The sequence below is a fragment of the Bison bison genome, unplaced genomic scaffold (assembly GCF_000754665.1).
Source record: "Bison bison bison isolate TAMUID 2011002044 unplaced genomic scaffold, Bison_UMD1.0 scf7180017864299, whole genome shotgun sequence".
Lineage (NCBI taxonomy): Eukaryota > Metazoa > Chordata > Mammalia > Artiodactyla > Bovidae > Bison > Bison bison.
Window position 1 is genome coordinate 3380466 of NW_011494871.1, and position 22533 is coordinate 3402998.

Sequence of the window (22533 nt, forward strand, 5' to 3'; positions counted from 1 at the left end):
TGATGTCCATGCATAGAGTCTTCTCTTGTGTTGTTGGAAGAGGGTGTTTGCTATGACCAGTGCATTTTCTTGGCAAAACTCTATTAGTCTTTGCCCTGCTTCATTCCGTACTCCAAGGCCAAACTTGCCTGTTACTCCAGGTGTTTCTTGACTTCCTACTTTGCATTCCAGTCCCCTATAATGAAAAGGACATCTTTTTTGGGTGTTAGTTCTAAAAGGTCTTGTAGGTCTTCATAGAACCATTCAACTTCAGCTTCTTCAGCATTACTGGTTGGGGCATAGACTTGGATTACTGTGATATTGAATGGTTTGCCTTGGAAATGAACAGAGATTATTCTGTCATTTTTGAGATTGCATCCAAGTACTGCATTTTGGACTCTTTTGTTAACCATGATGGCCACTCCATTTCTTCTGAGGGATTCCTGCCTGCAGTAGTAGATATAATGGTCATCTGAGTTAAATTCACCCATTCCAGTCCATTTTAGTTTGCTGATTCCTAGAATGTCAACATTCACTCTTGCCATCTCTTGTTTGACCACTTCCAATTTGCCTTGATTCATGGACCTGACATTCCAGGTTCCTATGCAATATTGCTCTTTACAGCATCGGACCTTACTTCTATCACCAGTCACATCCACAGCTGGGTATTGTTTTTGCTTTGGCTCCATCCCTCCATTCTTTCTGGAGTTATTTCTCCACTCATCTCCAGTAGCATATTGGGCACCTACTGACCTGGGGAGTTTCTCTTTCAGTATCCTATCATTTTGCCTTCTCATACTGTTCATGGGGTTCTCAAGGCAAGAATACTGAAGTGGTTTGCCATTCCCTTCTCCAGTGGACCACATTCTGTCAAATCTCTCCACCGTGACCCGCCCGTCTTGGGTTGCCCCACGGGCATGGCTTAGTTTCACTGAGTTAGACAAGGCTGTGGTCCTAGTGTGATTAGATTGACTAGTTTTCTGTGAGTATGGTTTCAGTGTGTTTGCCCTCTGATGCCCTCTTGCAACACCTACCGTCTTACTTGGGTTTCTCTTACTTTGGGCGTGGAGTATCTCTTCACGGCTGCTCCAGCAAAGCGCAGCCATTGCGCCTTACCTTGGACGAGGGGTATCTCCCCACCGCCACCCTTCCTGACCTTTAATGTGGGATAGCTCCATAGCTTTGAATATATGGACCTTTGTCAGCAAAGTGATGGCTCTGCTTTTTGATATGCTGTGTAGGTTTGCCACAGCCTTACTTCCAGGGAGCAAGCATTTTTTAATTTCATGGCTGCGGTCACCATCTGCGGTGATTTTGGAGCCCAAGAAAATAAAATCTGCCACTGCTTCCATGTTTTCTTCTTCTGTTTTCCAGGAAGTGATGGGACTAGATGCCATGACCTTTGTTTTTTTAATGTTGAGTTTTAAGTCAGTATTTAGACTATATTTCTAGACATGGGCCTAGGTACACTCTCTATGCTGCCTTAGTACTTTTGCTTGCTTATTATTTCTGTGTATAATAGTACCTACACCTAGTTCAGCCTGAAAAGACGGAAATTCTGTCATATGTGCAACATGGATGACCCTTGAGAAAATTATGGAAGTGATAAAAGCCCGTCACAGAAGGACAATCCTATGACTCTGTTGATATCAGGTATCTAAAACAGTCAAACTAACAGAATTATCAAGGAGAACAGTAGGTGCCAGAGGCTGGTGATGGCAGGGGGTGGGGGGGTGGGGGGGAAGCTGTTACTCAGTGAGTAGAAAGCTTCCGTTATGCAGGATGAAGACATTCTAGAGATCTGCTGGGCAGCAAAGGTCCTGCAGTAATAGCACTTTATTGGAGATTGGAGACTTAAAAGTTTGTTAAGGTGCTAGACCTCATGTTAAGTGTTCTTATCATTATTGGCGGGGGAGATGTTATTTTAAACTAACATGAGAGAGTGAATTATATCTTTCAAAATACAGTAAAATCATCTTATTATGGAGGTAGCACAAATGACAAGTCACTTCAAATATATCTCATTAATTCATCTACTGTTCACCAACATGTCTTTCAGCCCAGAAATGGAGTTTAGTGTCTCACTGAGTAAGTTAAATATTTGAAGAAGAGAGTTCTCTCTTTATAGTGCTTAAACTTATTCTCTGTGTCACACTCATGAGATTGTTGTACCTTTTGTACTTCTTAGAAGTCTGAATCTAACAACATGTTCAAAACATCACCTGCAATATAGTGATGAACAGGAAGAAGGCGTTGGCAGTTTTGCTAAACTGCAGATACAAATATCGAGGGAGAAATGACCACATGCTGTACTTGGCTGTGCTGTGGGTAGAAAGGTAGAAAGTTAACCTTCTGAACTCAGGAAACATCAATGGAAAACACAAAATTTGGTTACAACTCAGAAGTGGATAAAACATTGTTTTAAAATGCTGTGCCTTTTCTAAAGATACTGTCTTTTTTCACAGCATTCATTGTTACCTTTAAAAAAATCCAAGGTAGAAGAAAAATTTCTCCACTTCATGAAGTACTGTGAATACATAGGCAGATGTGGAGAACCAGGGATCTGAAAGCGGAGAGCAGCATGCTATCTAGACATATGCATGACTGAATCCCTTTGCTGTTCAACTGAAACTATCACAAAATTGTTAATCAGCTATACTCCAATACATAGCAAAAAATTCAAAAGAAAAAAAATAAACACATGCAAATGAGAAGGTAGTAAGGAACACAACCTGGTAATGAGCAAAATTTTGATATAAAAATATAAGTTCTGTTCAGAAAGAAAGCACTACAAGACTGAAAAATGATAAGCAACTAGGAAAAATATATTTGTAGCACATAGGAAAAAGAGGCTAATATCTCTGGTATACAGTGAGTCTTTAAAAACCATTAAGCAAACAACATTTACCATAATATAAAAATGGATCTAAAGCATAAACAAGTAATTATCAAAAGAATAAATACAAGTGGCCAGTAAACATAAAGCAAGCAAATAAACCTTTACTAATCAAAGGAATAAAAACAAAGAGAGGCTTTCACATCTCACACCAATGACTGAGTGACTGAGCAATCCCAGCATTATCAGCAAGGACACAAGGAAACATGAGCTCTCAAACTGATGATGTAGGTGTAAACCGGCATCATCGCTGGTGAAGGCTATTTAACATGTATAAAAGTATAGACAGTGTGTCTTCTGGTCTAGGATAGCGTCTAGTCTATTTGAGCTGCTGTAACAAACATACCATAAACTGGGTGCTTATAAACAACCGACATTTATTTCTCACAGTTCCAGAGTCTGGGGGTCTGAGATCATGGCACCAGCAAATTCAGTGTCTGGTGGGTGTCCACTTCACCACCGACATTCTCAGTGTAACCTCACATTGTGGAAGGGGCAAGGCAGCTCTCTGGGGCCCTTTTATAAGGTCGCAAGTCCACTAATGAGGACTCTGCCCAAATGACCCCATCATTTCCCAAGGGCTCCACCTCCTAAAACATCACATTGGAGGGCTAGGATTTCAACACATGAACTTTGGGGGAATTCAGACCATGACAGAGAGATGATAGGTAGATGTGACTGGTTTAAAAATTTTAGCTCTGCTGCTGCTGCTGCAAAGTCGCCTCAGTAGTGTCCAACTCTGTGCGACCCCATAGACGGCAACCCGCCAGGCTCAGCCATCCCTGGGATTCTCCAGGCAAGAACACGGGAATGGGTTGCCATTTCCTTCTCCAGTGCATGAAAGTGAAAGGTGAAAGTGAAGTCGCTCAGTCGTGTCTGACTCTTCGTGACCCCATGGACTGCAGCCTACCAGGCTCCTCCGTCCATGGGATTTTCCAAGCAAGAGTACTATAAATCCAAAAATATAAAGAATCAAATTCTTCAAATATCTTTGTAAAATCTATTGAAGTATGGTTAATTTAAAAAAATGTGTTCTGGGTACCTCACTTATCTTTAATACTTTCTTCTTTTCATATACTCCTTATATTCTTTATTATGTTTGGATTTGCCAGATATTATGCATGTTATTTTACCAAACTTTTGGAGTTTTTAGATATGAAATTTAATATTTCTTCTTTTAATTCATCCTCATCGAATTTGAAGAATTCCCTAGGCAGGATGGTTTTGAAAGACTCATGAACTAAATAGAATTAATAATTAGCAATCCAAAACTGTTCTTCAAGTTCATTACATTTAATAACTTTTAAGACTATTGATATATAAAATAATTTTATAAATATTAAAGCCAGAGCCAAATTTAAAAGAGGTTAAGTTTCTTCATCATGTGTCTTTTAAAAATCAGATGTTTATTCTCCCTTCATTTAGGAGGTTATCCTCCAAAGACCCAGTATTACGGTGGTGGGTTTCCAATTCTGTTTTCCACCAGGTGTGGCCTTAGGTTTGAGTTCCCTCTTCCCACTGAGCACGAAATCTGAAGCCCTAAGTCACTAGAACTGGGCAGGTGTCCTCAGAAACCAGCCACATCAGCATCCTTGACCTCTTTGGGTTCCTGCTTTGCCTTCATTTTTGGCTTCAGAGATATCCTCTTTCTCTTGCCAAGTCAGTGATGTACATTTTTAAGCTCTTTGATTAGTTAGTTAATAGTGAAAAAGCTTACTGACTACTGAGCTCATGTATCCAACCTCTGGCCTTAGAGCCTGGTTTTAAAAAAATAAAGAATATATGTGTGTGTGTGTGTGTGTGTGTATACGTATATACACATACATATGTGTGTGTGCGTATGTGTGTTAGTTCCTCAGTCATGTCCAACTCTTTGCGACCCCATGGACTATAGACCACCAGGTTCCTCTGTCCATGGAAGTCTCCAGAATACTGGAGTGGGTAGCCATTTCCTTCTCCAGGGGATCTTCCTGACCCAGGGATAGAACCCAGGTCTCCTGCATTGCAGGTGGATTCTTTACCATCTGAACCACCGGGGAAGTTATAAACATATATATGAAAAAAGTCCCTTTTAGGCTTTCATCTAAACTGCCTCTGCAGAGTTTCAGTACTCAGCTCAGTGAATTCCTCAGGAAGCAGAACTCTTCCTAGCTACTGCTCATTCCCCTGTGGGTGATGTTGGTGGGTGGCTCCCCTGGCAAGGGCTTTCCCCTGCTCCCTAGCAAGTGGTTTTACTAGAGCACATTCAGCTGGTGGGTGGGTGCCTGTGAATGGGGACAAGTCATAGCAGAGAGCGACTTCAAGAAGCCTTGAAGGGGAGGTGGAGACAAATCCTATTCTCTGCAGTGAGTTCCTGCAGGTTCAAGAACGCTGTTCTAGCCTGGAGCATCCACACACAGTGTTGTTTATTGCGGAGAAGACCACAGCCTCCTTCCTCCTTCCTCTCCTCCTACCTCCACAGTCTTCTCACCTGATGGAGTTTTCGCAGAAAGAGTTCCTAAGGGGTTCGTTGAGGTAAATGGTGCGGCCCATTGGCACGTCTGCTCCTTGCAGAGATTGCCTCCAGCCCATCTTTTCCTCCACCTCTGACAGCCCCCAGAGAAGCGAACGGGTCCTGTGACAAGAAGGCACCAAGATATTACATGGAAACTCAGGTGAAGGCAAGCTCCAGGGAGGGCAGCGGGGACTCTGTGTGTGTGTGTCTGTGTGTGTGTGGAGGGGTCACACACAGCCTCTCTTGAGTACCCTGAGGAGGACAGCGTTCTTTGCCCCCAGGGATCATGACCTGGGCCAAGAGAGATAGGGCAGCCTTCCCCTGCTGTCCTGCATGGAGGGGGCAGCCAGACTCCTCCACAGCTCACATACCCCACCCCTCCCCTGCCCTAGAGGCTCTGGGTGGGCACAGGGCCCAAGAAAGGGGTGAGGGACCATGAATTAGGACCCAGCAGCTGGACCTAGAAAGAGGTGGAGGCAAGAGACAGAAGAAAGAGAAGCAGAGGGCGGTATGGGATGGGTGCCCCCCTGAAGAGTGTCCTGGCTAAGGAGCAATGGCTCCCAGATCAGAAACCTGAACCCTGACCAAGATGACCTTCATCTAGACTAAAGTCCAAACAGGGTGTCTTTCTGCCTGCAGGCCCTTGAAGTCACTTTTCTTTTTTCTAAAGTATTCTCTTTAGATAACCTGTAATTGTAACTAAACTTACTCTATGCCCTTTTAAATGTATGTAAATCTCAAAAGACCTTTACCAACTTTAAGATTCAGGGAATCTTTCTCAAGGACCTGGGATATCTCTGAAATGCAATCATCCAGGACCATAGACTCCTGACTTCAGCTGACGCCCTGCTCAAAGCTGGAAAACTCCCTCCTATTGTGAAAGGGGAGAAGCTGTACTTTTTCTTTGGGTAAAGTGAATGTTCAAACCCTGGATTGTCCATGATCCCCCTCTTCCCCACCTCAGCTCTTAAAAATCTCTCTCCAGTCCTTTGTGTCAGCTGAGTTGAGTTCTGTCTCCCTTCTTTCTGTAAGAGTCTTGAATAGTCTTCCTTGCCTATGTAGCTTTCTTACTCAGACATCTACTAATTGAAGAAGAAGGAAGGCTTTTGACCAAAGGGCCAAAGGCAGCTTTGTTTGTGGTGAGAAAGAGAGGCCAGCTTGGGGAGGGGCTCTGGCCTGTGCACCATCCACATGGAGAAAGTAACTGTGTATCTGTCCATAGCCCACATTGCCCAGATTTGTCAAAATTCTTTCAGCTCAGGGTTAAAGTAGATGTTCAGATTCTCTGCCTCAGGGATTGGACCCTCATAATTGTAGCTTAATCTAGGTATTTCTCTTCCCACATTTCACTAACAAAGTATCCATGAGTGAGGGGAAGATACAAGACAAACACAAGAAAAGAGGTGACTGACAGCTAAGCTGCTGCTGATGGAAGTAAACAAAGCTCTGGGTCTTCACCCAACCAGAGACCTGTGTCATCAGGGCTACCTCTTAAAGCCTGCTGACCTGCAATCTAAGGGAAGGTTGCCAGTGGCTGACTGTTTCCACTGGGAAGGGCCAAGCCTAAGGCGATGCCCCTGCTCACCTCCTTCCTCAGCAGGTACCTGGGCTGGAGAGTGGTCCAGGAAACTGAGCAGCAGGAAAAAGTGATCCAGCACAGGATCAGTGCAAAGTCATGCAGGCTTTTGCCCAAAATATGACAAAGTCGAAGGAACAAAAGACAAAGGGAATTGTGGTTTGCATAGCAAAAGAATTAAGTAACAAAACACATAGAAAACGCATCTGCTTTAAAAGAAATTAAATACAGCCATGATGAAACAAGAGCTCAAAACAAATCATTTTTAAAGTGATAATAGAGACTTCCCTGGTGGTATAGTGGTTAAGACTTTGCCTTCCAATTCAAGGGGTGAAGGTTCGATTCCTGGTATGGGAGCTAAGATCCCACAATGCCTTCTGGCCAAAAAACCAAAGCATAAAACAGAAGAAATATTGTAATAAATTCAATACAGACTTTAATAACGGTTCACATTAAAAAAATCTTCAAAAAGTAAAGTGATAATAAAACTTAAGAAGAATTTTCAACTGACCTGAAAGAGCTCAGGGAAGAAATGAAAGAGCAAAATACCTTAAGAAAATGAAAAGCTACATTGAAGCAACTCAAATAATAACTGAAGAGAGGGGGTGTGCTGCACATACTACAGAAAACTAAGCAAGATGAAATTTGAAAGAGCACAGAGGATAAAGAATTGGAGAAAAATTATAAATTTAGGACAAAGTATATCCAATATGTGTATATTTGTTGTCCTTGAAAAAGAAACAAAAAATGAAAAAATTAACTAAGCAGTTACTAATGCAAATAAAAAAATACAAATAAAAATATTCAAAGCCATGGTAGAAGAAGCTTGTTATTAAAGACGTTTAAGGGGCATGACATGATTAAGGAAAATCTGATACAAAATAATCAATGCCCAATGCCAAGACACTTCCTGACAAAGTCTGCTGGACTTTAAGAATAATGAAAAACAGATCATTATTCTTTTTTTTTTAAATCATTATTCTCAATCAAAAGCTAGTTTATTCAATGCATTTATTTGGCTGTGTGGGGTCTTGGTTGCATACTGGGGATCCTCCCTGTGTCTTGTGTTGTGCAGGCTGCGGACCGCCAGGGCTCAGTTGTTACAGCAGACAGGTTTAGTTGCCATGACATGCAGGATCTTAGTTCTAAGAATAGGGATCAAACCCACATCCTTGCATTGCAAGGCAGATTCTTAACCACTGGACCACCAGGGAAGTCCCCTGAAACCAATTTAATCACCTACAAAGTTTGGAAGGAAAGGGAATCCTGGGGCCACACTTATACTCTACCACTGAAACATTCAGGCCAGAGACAGAAGATTGAATATCCCACCAAGAAATGAATGAAAAACTTTGGTAATCAAGACTAGTAGTTAAGCAGTGATTTATTTAGACACAAAAGTAAGGCTTTAGATAATGGTGGGCAATCTTATTGTGACCAAACTCTCTACTGAAACATTTTAAAATGCTAAAAAAAAAAAATTTTTTTTTTTTAGTTTTTTGAATGCATTGAATAGTCAAGATAAGAGCTATTATTGGGCAAAAATTCAGTCAAAAGCAAAAAGTCCAGAAAAATAGGTGAAAAAAAAATAAAAAAGCACTTTTTCCAAGAAGAAATTTGCAAAGTCCTACTAAAGTTAACTATAGAGAAATAGAGGGTATATAAGTCAAGGTTCAGGTCCTGAAAGGCTTAGGGAATCTGAAAGAACCCTATGATCACACAGATTCATCTCCTGAGGAAGGAGAGAGAAAAAGGGAAGAGGGAAAGAGAAAGGAAGGGAGGGACTGAGGGAGGGAGTAAAGAAGGAAGGAGACAGAGAACACAGCCTGGGAGGCTATAACTTCTGGTGGGCTGGCTGTCTAGCAAAATAACCCAAACTGGCATCACCAGAGTTGAAAGAAACCTCAAGCTTCATTTAAAAGGGTTCAGCACTGGTAGGGCTAGAAATGACTGAAACAAATAGGAGTCCACTCCAAAGAAAAATACCATCATCCTAAGCCTCAAAAAATCCCCACAAATTACTTATGGAGGGGAAGGAGTAATATACAGCCAAAAAAGGAAGCAAAGCAACATAAATAATCAGCATTATGAATAAAAGATGGCAGAAACTACCCACTAAAGATTTCAAATGCTTGAGTTAGAAGGTACAGATTTCTTTAGAAAGAAAATAACCATAAAAAAAAAGATAAGCTTTAACATACCTATAAGGAGAGAAACTATGAGAAGTAATCCAACAAGTGTGAAAAAGAATCAGACAAAACCTCTATAAATGAGGAAAGTCATAGTCTAACTTAAAAATTCAGTGGACAAATTTGGCAGCAGATAGGCTGCTGCTGAAAGTGAAAATAATAAGATGAAATAGAGATCTGAGAAATTATGAAAAATATAGCTTGGGGAAGGGAATAGATGGAATATACATAAAGAAATTCAAGTCAATAAAGTAAAATGATCTAACAAAAATTTAATTGGAGTCTCACAGGGAAAAGAGAGGAGGAAAAAAAATGGAGCAGAAGCAACATGTGAAGAACCAATGGCTATGACTCTTCTACAAAAGCAAGAAAACCAACAAATATTTATAAGATAAATAAAAACAAAATCATACGTACACATGTAGTAAATACAGAAAACAAAAGTCAAAGGGAAAATCTTAAAGTTAGCCACAGAAAAATAAGAGGGGAAGCAGGAACTCTTCCCAAAATATTTTATGAAGCCACATTATAGTGATACCAAAACCAAAGTCATTACAAAAAAAATGGTACAAAATACTTTATAAACATGGACACAAAAATCTTTAGCAAAGTATTTAAAATCTACCATTATGCAAAATGATTATACATCATAATTTTTATAGGTGGAATTGTGTTTCCCCACCAAAGGAAACATTAATATATTGACATCCTGACCTTGGAGTAGTACCTCAATGTGATCATATTCAGAAATATATTGTCTAGATCTGTTTGGGCCACTATAATAGAATACCACAGATAGGGTAGCTTATAAACAACAGAAATCTGTTTCTCACAATTTTGGAAGCTGAGAAGTTCGAGATCAAGACACCAGCATGATCACGTTCTGATAAAAACCATCCACCTGATTCATAACTGGCGCATTCTGTGTTCTCACCTGGAAGAGGGTCTATGGTGCCTCTGGACCCTCTTTTATGAGGCAATAATGCCATTGATGAGAACAGCACTTTCATGACTAAGCTCCTTCCGAAGGCCCCACCTACAAATACCTTTGGGGGGTTAGGATTTCAACATATGAATGGGAGGCAGGACACAAACTTGAAAACCATAGCATAAGTTGTTCGCAGATTTAACTAAATTAAGATGATGTCATTAGGACGAACCCAAATCCAATGTAACTAGTGTCCTTATAAAAGAGAGAAATTTGGGCTCAGAGACAGACACACAAATAGAGGGAAGATGTGCAGAGACAGAGAATGTCACGTGAAGATGGACGTAAAAATGGAATTCTGCTGACACAGGCCAGAAACCAAAAGAATGAATGATCCTTCCCTACAGGCTTCAGATCTAGCATGGGCTGATGACACCGTGATTTCAGACTTCTATCCTCAAGAAACATGAGACAGTAAATCTCTGCTGTCCTAAATCAGCAATTTTGTGGTACTTTCCTGTGTCAGGAAACTAATGATAACCATGTGGGGACTGGTTCAAAATTGGGAAAGGAGTACATCAAGGCTCTATATTGTCACCCTGCTTACTTAACTTACACGCAGAGTACATCATGCGAAATGCTGGGGTGGATGAAGCACAAGCTGGAATCAAGATTGCTGGAGAAGTATCAGTAACCTCAGATATGCAGATGACACCACCCTTATGGCAAAAAGCGAAGAGGAGCTAAAGAGCCTCTTGATGGTGAAAGAGGAAAGTGAAAAATCTGGCTTAAAACTTAACATTCAAAAAACTAAGATCATGGCATCCGGTCCCATCACTTTATGGCAAATAGATGGGGAAACAATAAAAACAGTGAAAGACATTGTTTTCTTGGATTCCAAAATCACTGCAGATGGTGACTGCAGCCATGAAATTAAAAGACGCTTGCTCCTTGGAAGAAAACCTATGACAAACCTAGACAGCATATTAAAAAGCAAAGACATTACTTTGCTGACAAAGGTCCAAATAGTCAAAGCTTTGGTTTTTCCAGTAGTCATGTATGGATGTGAGCGTTGGACCATAAAGAAGGCTGAGCACCGAAGAACTGATGCTTTTGAACTGTGGTGTTGGAGAAGACTCTTGAAAGTTCCTTGGACTGCAAGGAGATCAAATCAGTCAATCCTAAAGGAAATCAGTCCTGAACTGGAAGGACTCATGTTGAAGCTGAAACTCCAATACTTTGGGTACTAATGAGAAGAACTGACTCATTAGAAAAGACCCTGATGCTGGGAAAGATTGAAGACAGGAGAAGAAGGGGATGACAGAGGATGAGATGGTTGGATGTCATCACTAACTCAATGGACATGAGTTTGAGCAAGCTCCAAGAGATGGTGATGGACAGAGAAACCTGGCATGCTGCAGTCCATGGGGTCGCAAAGCATCAGACATGACTGAGTGACTGAACAACATGTGGGGTTAAGGTTAGGGTTAGAAAGCAAAGTTGAATCATTTGAAACCAAAATAATGAAACTCGTCAAAAGACTGAAAAGCCCGGTGATAATGTCAGTAGATATAGAAGAACTATTTGACAAAATTTAACATTAATCAATAAAACCTCTCAGCAAACCAAGAAAAGAAGGAAATTTCCTCAACCTGACAAAGGATTTCTATGAAAAACCTGCAGCAAATATCATACTTAATTGCCAGAGACTGAATGCTTTCTCTGTAAGACTGGAGACAATACGAGGCTGTCCTTTCTCACAGTGTCTACGCAGTGTTGTACCGGAGGCTTTAGTCAGTACAATAAGGTAAGAAAAACAAGTCAAAAGGGAAAAATAGAACTGTATTAGAAAACAACATGATGGCCTCTACAGAATATTCTCAAAGAGCCTACTTTACAAGTTGTTCTGGTGTGATGTGTAAAGAATTTGGGAGTCAAGACTTTTATCCTTACAAATTAAAAAAAGCTAAACAAATTGAAAAACAGCTCTTCTTATATCCATAGATAGATAATCTCGAAAACCTAAGAATGATGTGAAAATGATACGTTACTGTTGTTCAGTTGCTCAGTCATGTCCGACTCTTTGCGACCCCATGAATCGCAGCACGCCAGGCCTCCCTGTCCATCACCAACTCATTAAATCATTTATGTAAGCTTTAAAATACATAACTACAATATTAGATCCTGCCAGGTTCCTCTGTCCATACGATTCTCCAGGCAAGAATACTGGAGTGGGTAGCCATTCCCTTCTCCAAGGGATCTTCCCAATCCAGGGATCAAACCTGGGTCTCCTGCATTGTAGGCAGACTCTTTACCACTGAGCCACCTGAGAAGCCCATAAAAATGATACATCAGATCAGATCTGATCAGTCGCTCAGTCGTGTCTGACTCTTTGCGACCCCATGAATCGCAGCATGCCAGGCCTCCCTGTCCATCACCAACTCATTAAATCATTTATGTAAGCTTTAAAATACATAACTACAATATTAGGTCCTGTTTATGGATCTATAGTTATAAATGTGATTTTAGAAATTAAAAAAGGACTAAAATCATGTAACAGCACATCCCTTAGCACGTACCCATTGCTGGGCATCATTACTCAGCACCCTGTTACCAGGCAACAGGTCCTCCTCAGCCATTGGTCAGACCCTTGGTGGGCCCCATCCACAAGCAACCAACTGTCAATGAGGAGCCATTAGAGAAGTGACTCAGTCAACAGTTGGTGGTGCTGTGGTCCTCAGGTAGAGAATGAGGTAAGAGGCAGATCCCTGCCTTCTCCCTGAGACCCTCCAGCTTGCCTAGCCTTGGGCCAGAGGGTGAGCTGGGGGGAGAGGGGGCGGCCAGCGAACAGGCTGGGGGCTGTGTCTTGCAGGGCTCCAGAGCCCTTGCCAGGGCCATCCATTGGCCAGGACTAGGCCTTGAGGCAGCGGTGAACCTCTCTCTCATTACTGTCTATGTGACCTCAGTGGTTGCGGCTGTCTGCCTGGGTCGTAGTCTGTGGGAACTGCCCCCACTTTGTGGGAGGCCTGAGGGGTCCCAGGGCCAGTTGAGTTGGGTGCCTGTCTCCCTCAGGGATGACAACTGGGCAGGGTCTGGGGACCTGGCCCTAAGGGTGCTGCCAGCTGAGCTCTGCCTCCTCTCAGCCAGGACCAGGACCTGGAAGGGCAACAGCTATGCTTGGGACCTGGCTGTTTCTTGTCAGGACAGAGAATAACATTTGTTTGGTAGAGGTTTACTGGAACATCGTCACCTGACCATGAACTGGCCTCAAAAACAAGGATCTGAACTCTGCAGCAACTGACAAGGCCCCTCCCTCACCTTTCCTAGAAAAGGGCTTTACTGAAAGCCTTCAATAACTTTGGGGTTCTTAGTGCATGAGCCACCCATCTCCTTGTGTGGCCCTGTAACAAATCTTTCTCTGTTCCAGACTCCAATGTTTTAGTATTGATTGGCCTCACTGTGCCTTGGGCACATGGATTTACATTTTTGGTAACAATCATGCAAAGTACACTTATAATAATCATTGCTTTGGGTGGGAGGTGGGAAAGGGGGGACAGGAGGAATGAGCCTAGAGGTAATGGTTAAAGGTGGCTTTTACTTTGCTTTATCCTAACGATTCCTTTTTTTGAAAGAATGTAAAGAGAAAATCCTGGAAGCAAATGTGACAAAATGATAAAGGTTGTTTATTCTATAGGGTGAAAATAGAGTGATGAACTTTGTACACACATCATCACATATCTCATAGCGCTAGCGTCCACTTAACAGTGACAGGTCACACACTAGAGTATGTTTAAGCAATATGTAAATTACAATTGAATCCATCATCTCAGTTGATTATTTCTCTGGCCATTCACACAGGACCCTGATTGAGCTTCTCATCACCTGCCCCATGATACCTGGAGGGCAAGAACCTGGGGTGAAAGGGGAGCAGTGGCAGACTGCCAGAGCAGAGCAACCAGACCTGACTGAGTTCAGTTACTGTAACTGCTGCAGGACAGCTGCCAGGCTTAAAGGGGCAGCAAGCTGAAGGAAGGCACTGCAGAGTTACTTACCAGCCTCAGGCCATGGGGACCACTTAGGACCACTTAGGACCTTGAAAGGATTGCTGATCCTTTCAAGAAAGATCTTGAATGTATGTTGTAGCTCAGCACAAACAGCTGTAATCCCCGACTGGCCCCTGGCCTTCGCCAGGAATGAGATGAAACCTCCACAGCTGGCCTCCGAGAGTTCTGACAATTGTGAGGGCTCAGCGCCTTCCCTCCATGCTGCACTTCTGAGATGGGGTGGCCAAGCTTCTCATCCTTACTCACTCACAGACTGAAAAGGAGGCCTTCGACACTTAGAAGCCAATTCACCTTTCTCCTAAGTGGTGAAAAAATACATAATATACCTTATCGATGAGTGAATGCATCAGGGTAAGACAATACCTCACTTAACATGACATAAAGTAAATTTGATAATTGATGATTTTTGCCAGGATTGGTGTAGCCTAAATCATTGTTTCTCAAACTGGAAGATCTCAGGAACTCTTCATATGCAAAGAACCCAAGGAGCTTTTGTTTATGTGGCTTCTATCAATCAGTCTTTACCATATTAGAATCTACATAGGTACTGAAATGGAACAGGCCCTACAGTCCTGTTGCAGTGAAAAGGAAAAAAATAAAAAAGAGAGAAATGGGTTTTTCTCTTTCCCTTTCTGAGAACGAAGAAAATAAAGAGAACAGTGAGCAGACCTGAACTCACGGAAAGTGTTTTACTTTAACTGCTCCTAAGTCCGCATGCCTGCAACTAAGTTTGCTTTTCTGCCCCCGACTCAGCAGGAGCTACACTTCACATCTATTTTCCTTTGGTTCTACATGCTAAATACATCCTGTATCTGGTGTTGACCCTTACAACCCTTCCCCCTATAGTTACATCAGAAAGAAGGCCGCAGAGGCATCAAACCGCCAGACCCAATTACTGGGTTACTGATACCAGCCTATGACTGTCTTTGAAACAATGCAAGAGGAAGAAATCAAGATCCGAACACTTTTGTTCCTCATCACGACCCCTGACTTTGAACCCTCATCTTATATAAGCCCCTAGACTCCTCATGGTTGGGAGGCACAGTTCTTGAAGCTTGAGCCTACTGTGTTGCCCTCTCCGCTGGCTGAGAATTAAGCCATCTTTCTATTTCCTCCAAACTCTCTCTGTGTATTTTTTATTTTGCTTTGGTGGGCAGAGAAAGCCAAGCCAGGTTCTCTAACTGCCTTTTGTCTGTGGAAAAGCTTTAGCCAAAGAATAGGTTTAATCAGAGAAGTGAGAACATGCAGAAACAAAGGGAAATAGTCACAGCAGATCAAATAACACTTTATTCATTAAGCATAGTTAAGGACCTTTAGTTCCTCCTCAAGGGCTATAATGTTCTGAGCCATAATATATGAGCTATCTTAGAGAATGAAACCCCCACCAGGTAGAAGAAGTTAACTACAAGATGACCAGACTATAACCATGATATAAGCTGCCACAATTCTGAGAACTGGCTTCAAAAAATGGAACCAAACCAACCCTGGAACTAAAACCTAACAGTTCTTAAAACAAGATGACACTGGTCAGACCACTGCATGACTAACTTCAAGATGACTGTCAGAACTGACTGCTATTTCTGCATGTAGCCCCATCCCTCAGCCTATAAAATTTCTTGCCCCCTGATTGTCAGAGGGGAGTTAGCCTTTGGACAAGGATCCACCCTCCCTCCATCCCCAGGTTGCAAGCATCCAAAATAGAGCAAACTTTTATTAATTCCACCAACCTGGCCTCTTTAATGGCTTTTGAACGGCAAGCAGTGGGACCTGGGTTCAGTAAACAGTACCACCATTCCTGAGAGCAAGTCAGCACTACTTACTGAAGCTAATATGCATATACCCCCAAATCCCAGCCACTCAACTCTAGGACATACTTACCAAAGAAACCACAGGGTAGGTTCATAAGGAGACACGCATAGATCTGTAGAAGTAGGAGCAGCTAGGAACAACAAAAGTATCGATGATGAAAGGAAGAGATAAGCTATGGCGCATGACTGCTGCAGAATCATACATGCCAGTCAGAAGCATGTTATACCAAGTAACACAAATAGTTCTCGAAAAAAGCCAACATTTTATGAAACTTAGAAGCTAGTTGAGATGTATATCACAAAGTAATTTATACAAAAATTTTAAACTTTAAATATTATTATATATTTTTTAAGAAAATATGTTCAAAATATAGAAGATGGCTTGGGAGGACAAACCTTAAAGACATTAGGGAATGAGGGGTACGGAACTGCACGAAGGAGATGAAGAAAATGACCAAAGGAAAATGAAAGAGAAAAGTGTAGCCTTTCTGGACCAATGATGTTATGTCGTGAATAAAGAGTCTGATGATGACTAACTCGATTCTCAGTATCTGAGGTCCTTAAAACACAGAAGAGTCATTTCACGTGAGCAGAAAAGACTGTTAAGACTCACTGGGACTTCCCTGGAGGTCCAGTGATTACAACTCTATGCTTCCATGGCAGCGGGCATGGGTTCGATCCCTGATCATGGAACTAAGATCCCACATGCCACTCAGTGCAGTTTAAAAAAAAAAAGAGACTTGCTGAGATTATGTAAACATTTCTTTACATGTGACACCTACTCATGGGACGTGATATAGTAAGTGCCCCCACAGGATTCATGAGTTAGCTGACCAGTTTATTCTCCCAAGTAAAATGAGATTTAAAAATACTGTATAATATGAAAGGGCATTTCAAGACAATGCTGAAGACATAAAATTTCTTGTGTTGAACTAATACCCTGTTTTTCTAAGTTACCTTGTATCAGCAAAATAATTTTAATATACATTTTGGGCAAAGGAACAAGTAAACAAATTTTCATTCTAATTAGGTATGTGTGAGTCTGAAATTTTTTACAGGACGTAAGAAGCTAGAGAATACATGGAAAATTTTATAAGTCATACAAATTCCATACCATCTTACTTTTGATTATTCTTGACATTACAGAGATGATATTCCATCCATACAGATTTATATTATATATTAGGTAACCTCCTCTGCTCTGTTTAACTGCCCTATGTCCTAAGGGAGAACTGGAGAGAGAGAAACCAGAGCAGATCACAAGGGCACCTGAAAGTTCTCATTCAGTCAACACATACTTATTGAGCACCTGGAACAGAGAGCCACTGGCTTAGACTTGATCACAGGTGATAAACGTGACAGCTTCAGTGGAGCTTTCGGTCTAAGGTGGGAGGAGAGCTTCTCAGGCCACTTCCAGGAGCCTCTTAGCTGAGCAGCTCCCCGCGACTCACCAGCAGACGGTCTGGACTTTGCCAATCTTTCACTCTTTTCCATGCTGGCTTCCAGCGCCAACCACATGTCTGGATAGCAACCCCTGAGCATAGGTTACAAGGGATAAGAAACCTATCTCATGGACAGGTTACAATCCATGAGAAAAGATGAGAAAGAAAGGGTCCTGAATGCTATGGTTCCCCCACCACCATGGTTTGAGAGCACTGCCCACAAAAAGACCCCAAATCTTAAATACATTAAAATGCATCCACCTTACATTTCATTAAGGAAATATATCATAATAAGTAGTAAAAATCCATAGGTATATTCATCAAGCTGTTAATATTTTATAAAGTACAAAAAAAAAGACACCTTCACATTTTAACTATAGGTGAGTTGACTACTAGAAACAGTCAAAATCAGTGATTGTATAGAAGTAATAGCACAGGTTTTCTGACGCATATAAGATCGTATGACTGAAATAACTAAAGAAAGAGATGCAACACATCCTAAGTGCTGAGTGTCCAGAGTGCTATCAAGTCCCCCAAGCTTTGGTGGGCGCACAAGTGCTGAGGGGCTGTCAAGCCTTCTGCACCAAGCTGGCAGCTCTCAGCACCTCCTAGAGCAGGACAGGCACCTTCCTCCTCTCCATAATAATGGTGATACAAGGTTATCTTGTGGGATAGGCTTTGCTGAGGGCTCAGGACTAATAAGGGTTTCCCTGGTGGCTCAGATGGTAAAGAATCTGCCTGCAATGCAGATAGACCCACGGTCGATCCCTGGGTTGGGAAGACCTGCTCCCTCACCCTTGCCCCGTGCAGAGGAGGGAATGGCTACCCACTTGTCTTCTTTCCTGGAGAATCCCAGTCCACGGGGTCGCAAAGTCAGATACAAAAGAGCAAATAGCACTTTCGCTTTTGCAGGACACAATAAAGGGAAATTAGAGCAGAGGGAGGAACAACTTGAAACTCATTTGTAGAGATGTGGATGGACCTAGAGACTGTCATACAGAGTGAAGTAAGTCAGGAAGAGAAAAACAAGCATCGTATATTAATGTGTGTATATATATATAAATATATAAAATCTAGAAAATGGTACTGATGAACCTATTTGCAGGGCAGGAATAGAGGTGCAGACGAAGAGAAGAGACTTGTGTACAGAAAGGGGAAAGAAGAGGATGGGACAGATTGAGAGAGCACCACTGACATATACACACTCCCATGTGTGAAACAGCTGGTGGGAAGCTGCTGTGCAGCACAGGGAGCTCAGCTCGGTGCTGTGGGATGACCCAGAGGAGTGGGATGGTGGGCGGGAGGGAGGTTCGAGAGGAAGGGGATGTGTGTATACATATAGCTGATTCACATTGTTGCAGAGCAGAAACTAACACAACATTGCAAGGCAATCACACACCAATTTAAAACACGCGCACACACAGCTGCTTGGATGGTGCTCTATCCACAGCTTCGCCCCAGATCTGCCTGGATGTCTCTCTTAGCCCTGACCTGGAACTATTGAGAATCCTTATCTCCCCAAGATGGGGGTGGTCATTGAGTCCTATCCTTTATCCTCAAGTTCTGGACCCTGGCCCCTTTTCTGGACCTGCCAAGGAAAAAAAAAAATGAAACACAAATAAGCAAGAGTAAGTTACTAGTTCAGCAGAGTTCAGCCCAAGGCATAGGAGACGGCAGCAGCCAACTGTCTATTCTCGACACTATTTTGTCTTCCCCAGGTTCTGTGGAAATAACTGAAGACCAGCTTCCCTCATAGCTCAGTTGGTAAACAATTCGCCTGCAATGCAGGAGACCCCGGTTTGATTCCTGGTCGGGAAGATCCCCTGGAGTAGGGATAGGCTACCCACTCCAGTATTCTGGCCTGGAGAATTCCATGGGGTCGCAAAGAGTTGGATACGACTGAGCAACTTTCACAACCAGATGAGAACAAACAAAGGCCACTTACTTGCTCCTTGAGGGGAGTAAGCCAGCATCGCTGGCATTTTTGCTGAGACTGAAAGGCAGGCAGAGGAGTGGAAAAGCTTCATAGTAGAAAAATGAGAAGGCTTCAGGTGCACCCTAACTGGAGGCTCTTGGCACTGAGAAGCTGCAGATGTGCACGAGAAGCAGGGCTTCATATGTGGGTGGTTATGAATGTATATTTGACTTCCTCTGCTGCTGCTGCTAAGTCGCTTCAGTCGTGTCCGACTCTGTGCAACTCCACTTGACTTTCTTTAGTTGGTCCTAAATTGGGAGTGGAGACAAAAACTACAGAAGCTGTCAGTTAGGAGTCAAGTCCTGGTCGTGTGGGGGCAATTGTTACAGAGGTTATTGTTTGGTTTCCTGGAGGATTTCTAGAGATGGAGGTCTGGCTTCCTCAAAGTCTGATTTGTCGCTAGCAGACTGGCTTCCTGGGATGGTTACTGTACATAATACGTTGATTTCTGGGCTGGTTGCTGCAGACTATGGTGGGAGTTCTGTCTTTACATATGGGTCTGACCATGTCGGTTTGTATATTTAAACTCTCAGTTCAAAACTTCACCCTGTGAAGGGGTCTGTGGTGTCAAGGACACAATCTTTAACAATATATATGACCCTTCACCAACTGGCCCCTTATCTGGTTTTCTCTCCTGTCACTTCATCTTTTCCCATGAGTATTGTCGACTAAAAAAATGTACAGCGTGAGAGCTGGTTTTATCCAGGGCAACATGAGAACTGCAGCCCGGGAGACAGCACCTCAGATGGATCTGAGAAACTGTTCTAAAGACATAGTGGGGAAAGACAGTATATATGTGATTTTGGTAAAAGGGGGAGTATATGCAACCAAGCACATATTTTTTCTGTAGAAAGTCTCTGCTGGTCTCGTGAAGGTTGATAGTCATGAGAAACAGTCATCATCATGAAGGATTTTAGTGCTTTCCTAGATATGAGATGATACAAAGACTTGAACTCACAAAATGAGCTCCTGAGAATATCTAACTATCTGAAGACATTTCCTGCCAACTTCCTGGAATACAGAGTACCTCATTATTGCTCTCCACCCTGAACTCCTTCAGGGGGTGTTGGAGGAAAGCAGCTGCCATGGCACATGAGGTAATCCTTGTAGAGGCAGAAGACAAGCACCCGTGGCAGTGCCAGTTTGTGGTGGACAGAATCCAAAAGCTGGACCAGTCAGCATCCCTGGAGCACACAGAGCCCCTCCACACCCCACGCCTCTCCATGCACAGGCCACCTTGTCTAACACTTCCCTCCCTTGGCAAATTCCTGCTCAGATGCCCCTTCCTCTCTGTGGCCTTCCCTGGCCCTCTGGCCATCCTGTATGGCTCTCTCCTACCTGGCACCTTACCTTGACATATTGGTGTTCCCAGTGGAGGGATTTTTCACCAGGCCAGACCTTGGCTTCCTCAAGGGCAGGAATCATGCCTTAAGATTTGTTTCTGCATCTAGCAAGTATTAGAAGGAGCTCAATAAACCCCTGTGGAATTAATGAACAAACAAGCACAGCTAGTACTGATATGGACCTTGTGTGGCTCATGAGAGGGAGAGACCACATCAGTGACGGGGATCTCTACAAAGCTGTCTGCTGCAGAGGGACGAAAGACTTTGATAGCTCTTTTACCCCCTCCCCCCGCAAAAGTTATTTATTTTTGTCCTACCCTTCCTGTCCCTCTTGACTCCTAGGCAAACTGGGAGTGCACACACACTTTTAATTTCTTCTTGTAATTACAATAGAGTTTTCTCATTGCCAGGTACCAGGCTCTTTGAGAATTAGAATATCGGCTGGAGTGACGTCAGTGCTCCAAGTGCTATGACAAATCTGGCTTCTGATTCCCTGTAATCACCTCAACTGAGGAAATTTTGTGTCCCTGGATGAATCTTAAAAGGGGATGTTTCATGTGCATGCATGATAAGTCACTTCAGTCATGTCTGACTCTTTGCAACCCCATGAACGATAGCCCACCAGGCTCCTCTGTCCATGGGATTCTATAGGCAAGAATACTGGAGTGCATTACTGTGCCCCACTCCAGGGCATCTTCCCAACCTAGGGGTTGAATCTGCATCTCTTATTCTCCCACTTTGGCAGGAGGGTTCTTTGCTACTAAGCTCCACCTGGGAACCCCCAGTGTTCCATGGGTTTGTTGCAAATAGGAAATCAGCACTTCCTGGAATGAAGAGTCAGCTTCCCTTCCTGAAATTTGTAAAGTCATACATCACAGGCATCACACGTGCTAAGTGGACCCAGTGCAACAGAAGCTCAGGGGTCAGAAGGCAATCTCTGGAGCCCCGGGGGTGGAGCGGACATGAGGCTGTGCCTCCACCCCAAGCCCAGCCTGCACCCCCAGCCGGCCCTCCAGGATGTGCTGCCACCTGGTGGAGGATCCTAGGGCCGGCCAGCTTCCAGACAGTCTTCCGGGAGGTTTACGGATACCCTTCCTACGTGAGCTGGAAGGGCTGCCATAATTAAAGGCCATAGACTGCATGACCTGAGTGATTAAAGTGTACTTCTCACAGCTCTGGAGGCTCACAGTGCACAATCCAGGTGCCAGCAGATGAGGATTCTTCGGAAGCCTCTCTCGGTGCACAGCCACCTTCTCACTGTGTCCTCACGTGGTCCTTCCTCTTGGACATGCATTCCTGGGGTCTCTCTGTGGGTTCTGACCCCACCAGTCGCAGTGGATTAAGGCCCACCCTAGAGGCCTCATTTTAACTTAATTGCCTCTTTAAGTTCAGTTCAGTTCAGTTCAGTCACTCAGTTGTGTCTGACTCTTTGCGACCCCATGAATCGCAGCATGCCAGGCCTCCCTGTCCATCACCAACTCCTGGAGTTCACCCAGACTCACGTCCATCGAGTCAGTGATGTCATCCAGACATCTCATCCTCTGTCGTCTCCTTCTCCTCCTGCCCTATCCCTCCCAGCATCAGAGTCTTTTCCAATGAGTCAACTCTTCACATGAGGTGGCCAAAGTACTGGAGTTTCAGCTTTAGCATCATTCCTTCCAAAGAAATCCCAGGGCTGATCTCCTTCAGAATGGACTGGTTGGATCTCCTTGCAGTCCAAGGGACTCTCAAGAGTCTTCTCCAACACCACAGTTCAAAGGCATCAATTCTTCGGCACTCAGCCTTCTTCACAGTTCAACTCTCACATCCATACATGACCACAGGAAAAACCATAGCCTT

At 43.1% G+C, this 22533-nt stretch overlaps 1 protein-coding gene across 1 annotated transcript in view; it reads right to left on the reverse strand.

Annotated features, from left to right (window-relative positions):
• LOC104996864 (phospholipid-transporting ATPase IB-like) overlaps positions 1-22533 on the reverse strand; it is a 119447-nt gene that overhangs the window by 91632 nt on the left and 5282 nt on the right. Inside the window, exons 3-4 of the mRNA XM_010851252.1 lie at positions 5346-5489; positions 2202-2301 (exon numbers count right to left, since the gene is read on the reverse strand). Of these exons, the coding sequence (XP_010849554.1) occupies positions 2202-2301; positions 5346-5489 (244 nt within the window). The remainder of the gene's footprint in view (positions 1-2201; positions 2302-5345; positions 5490-22533) is intronic.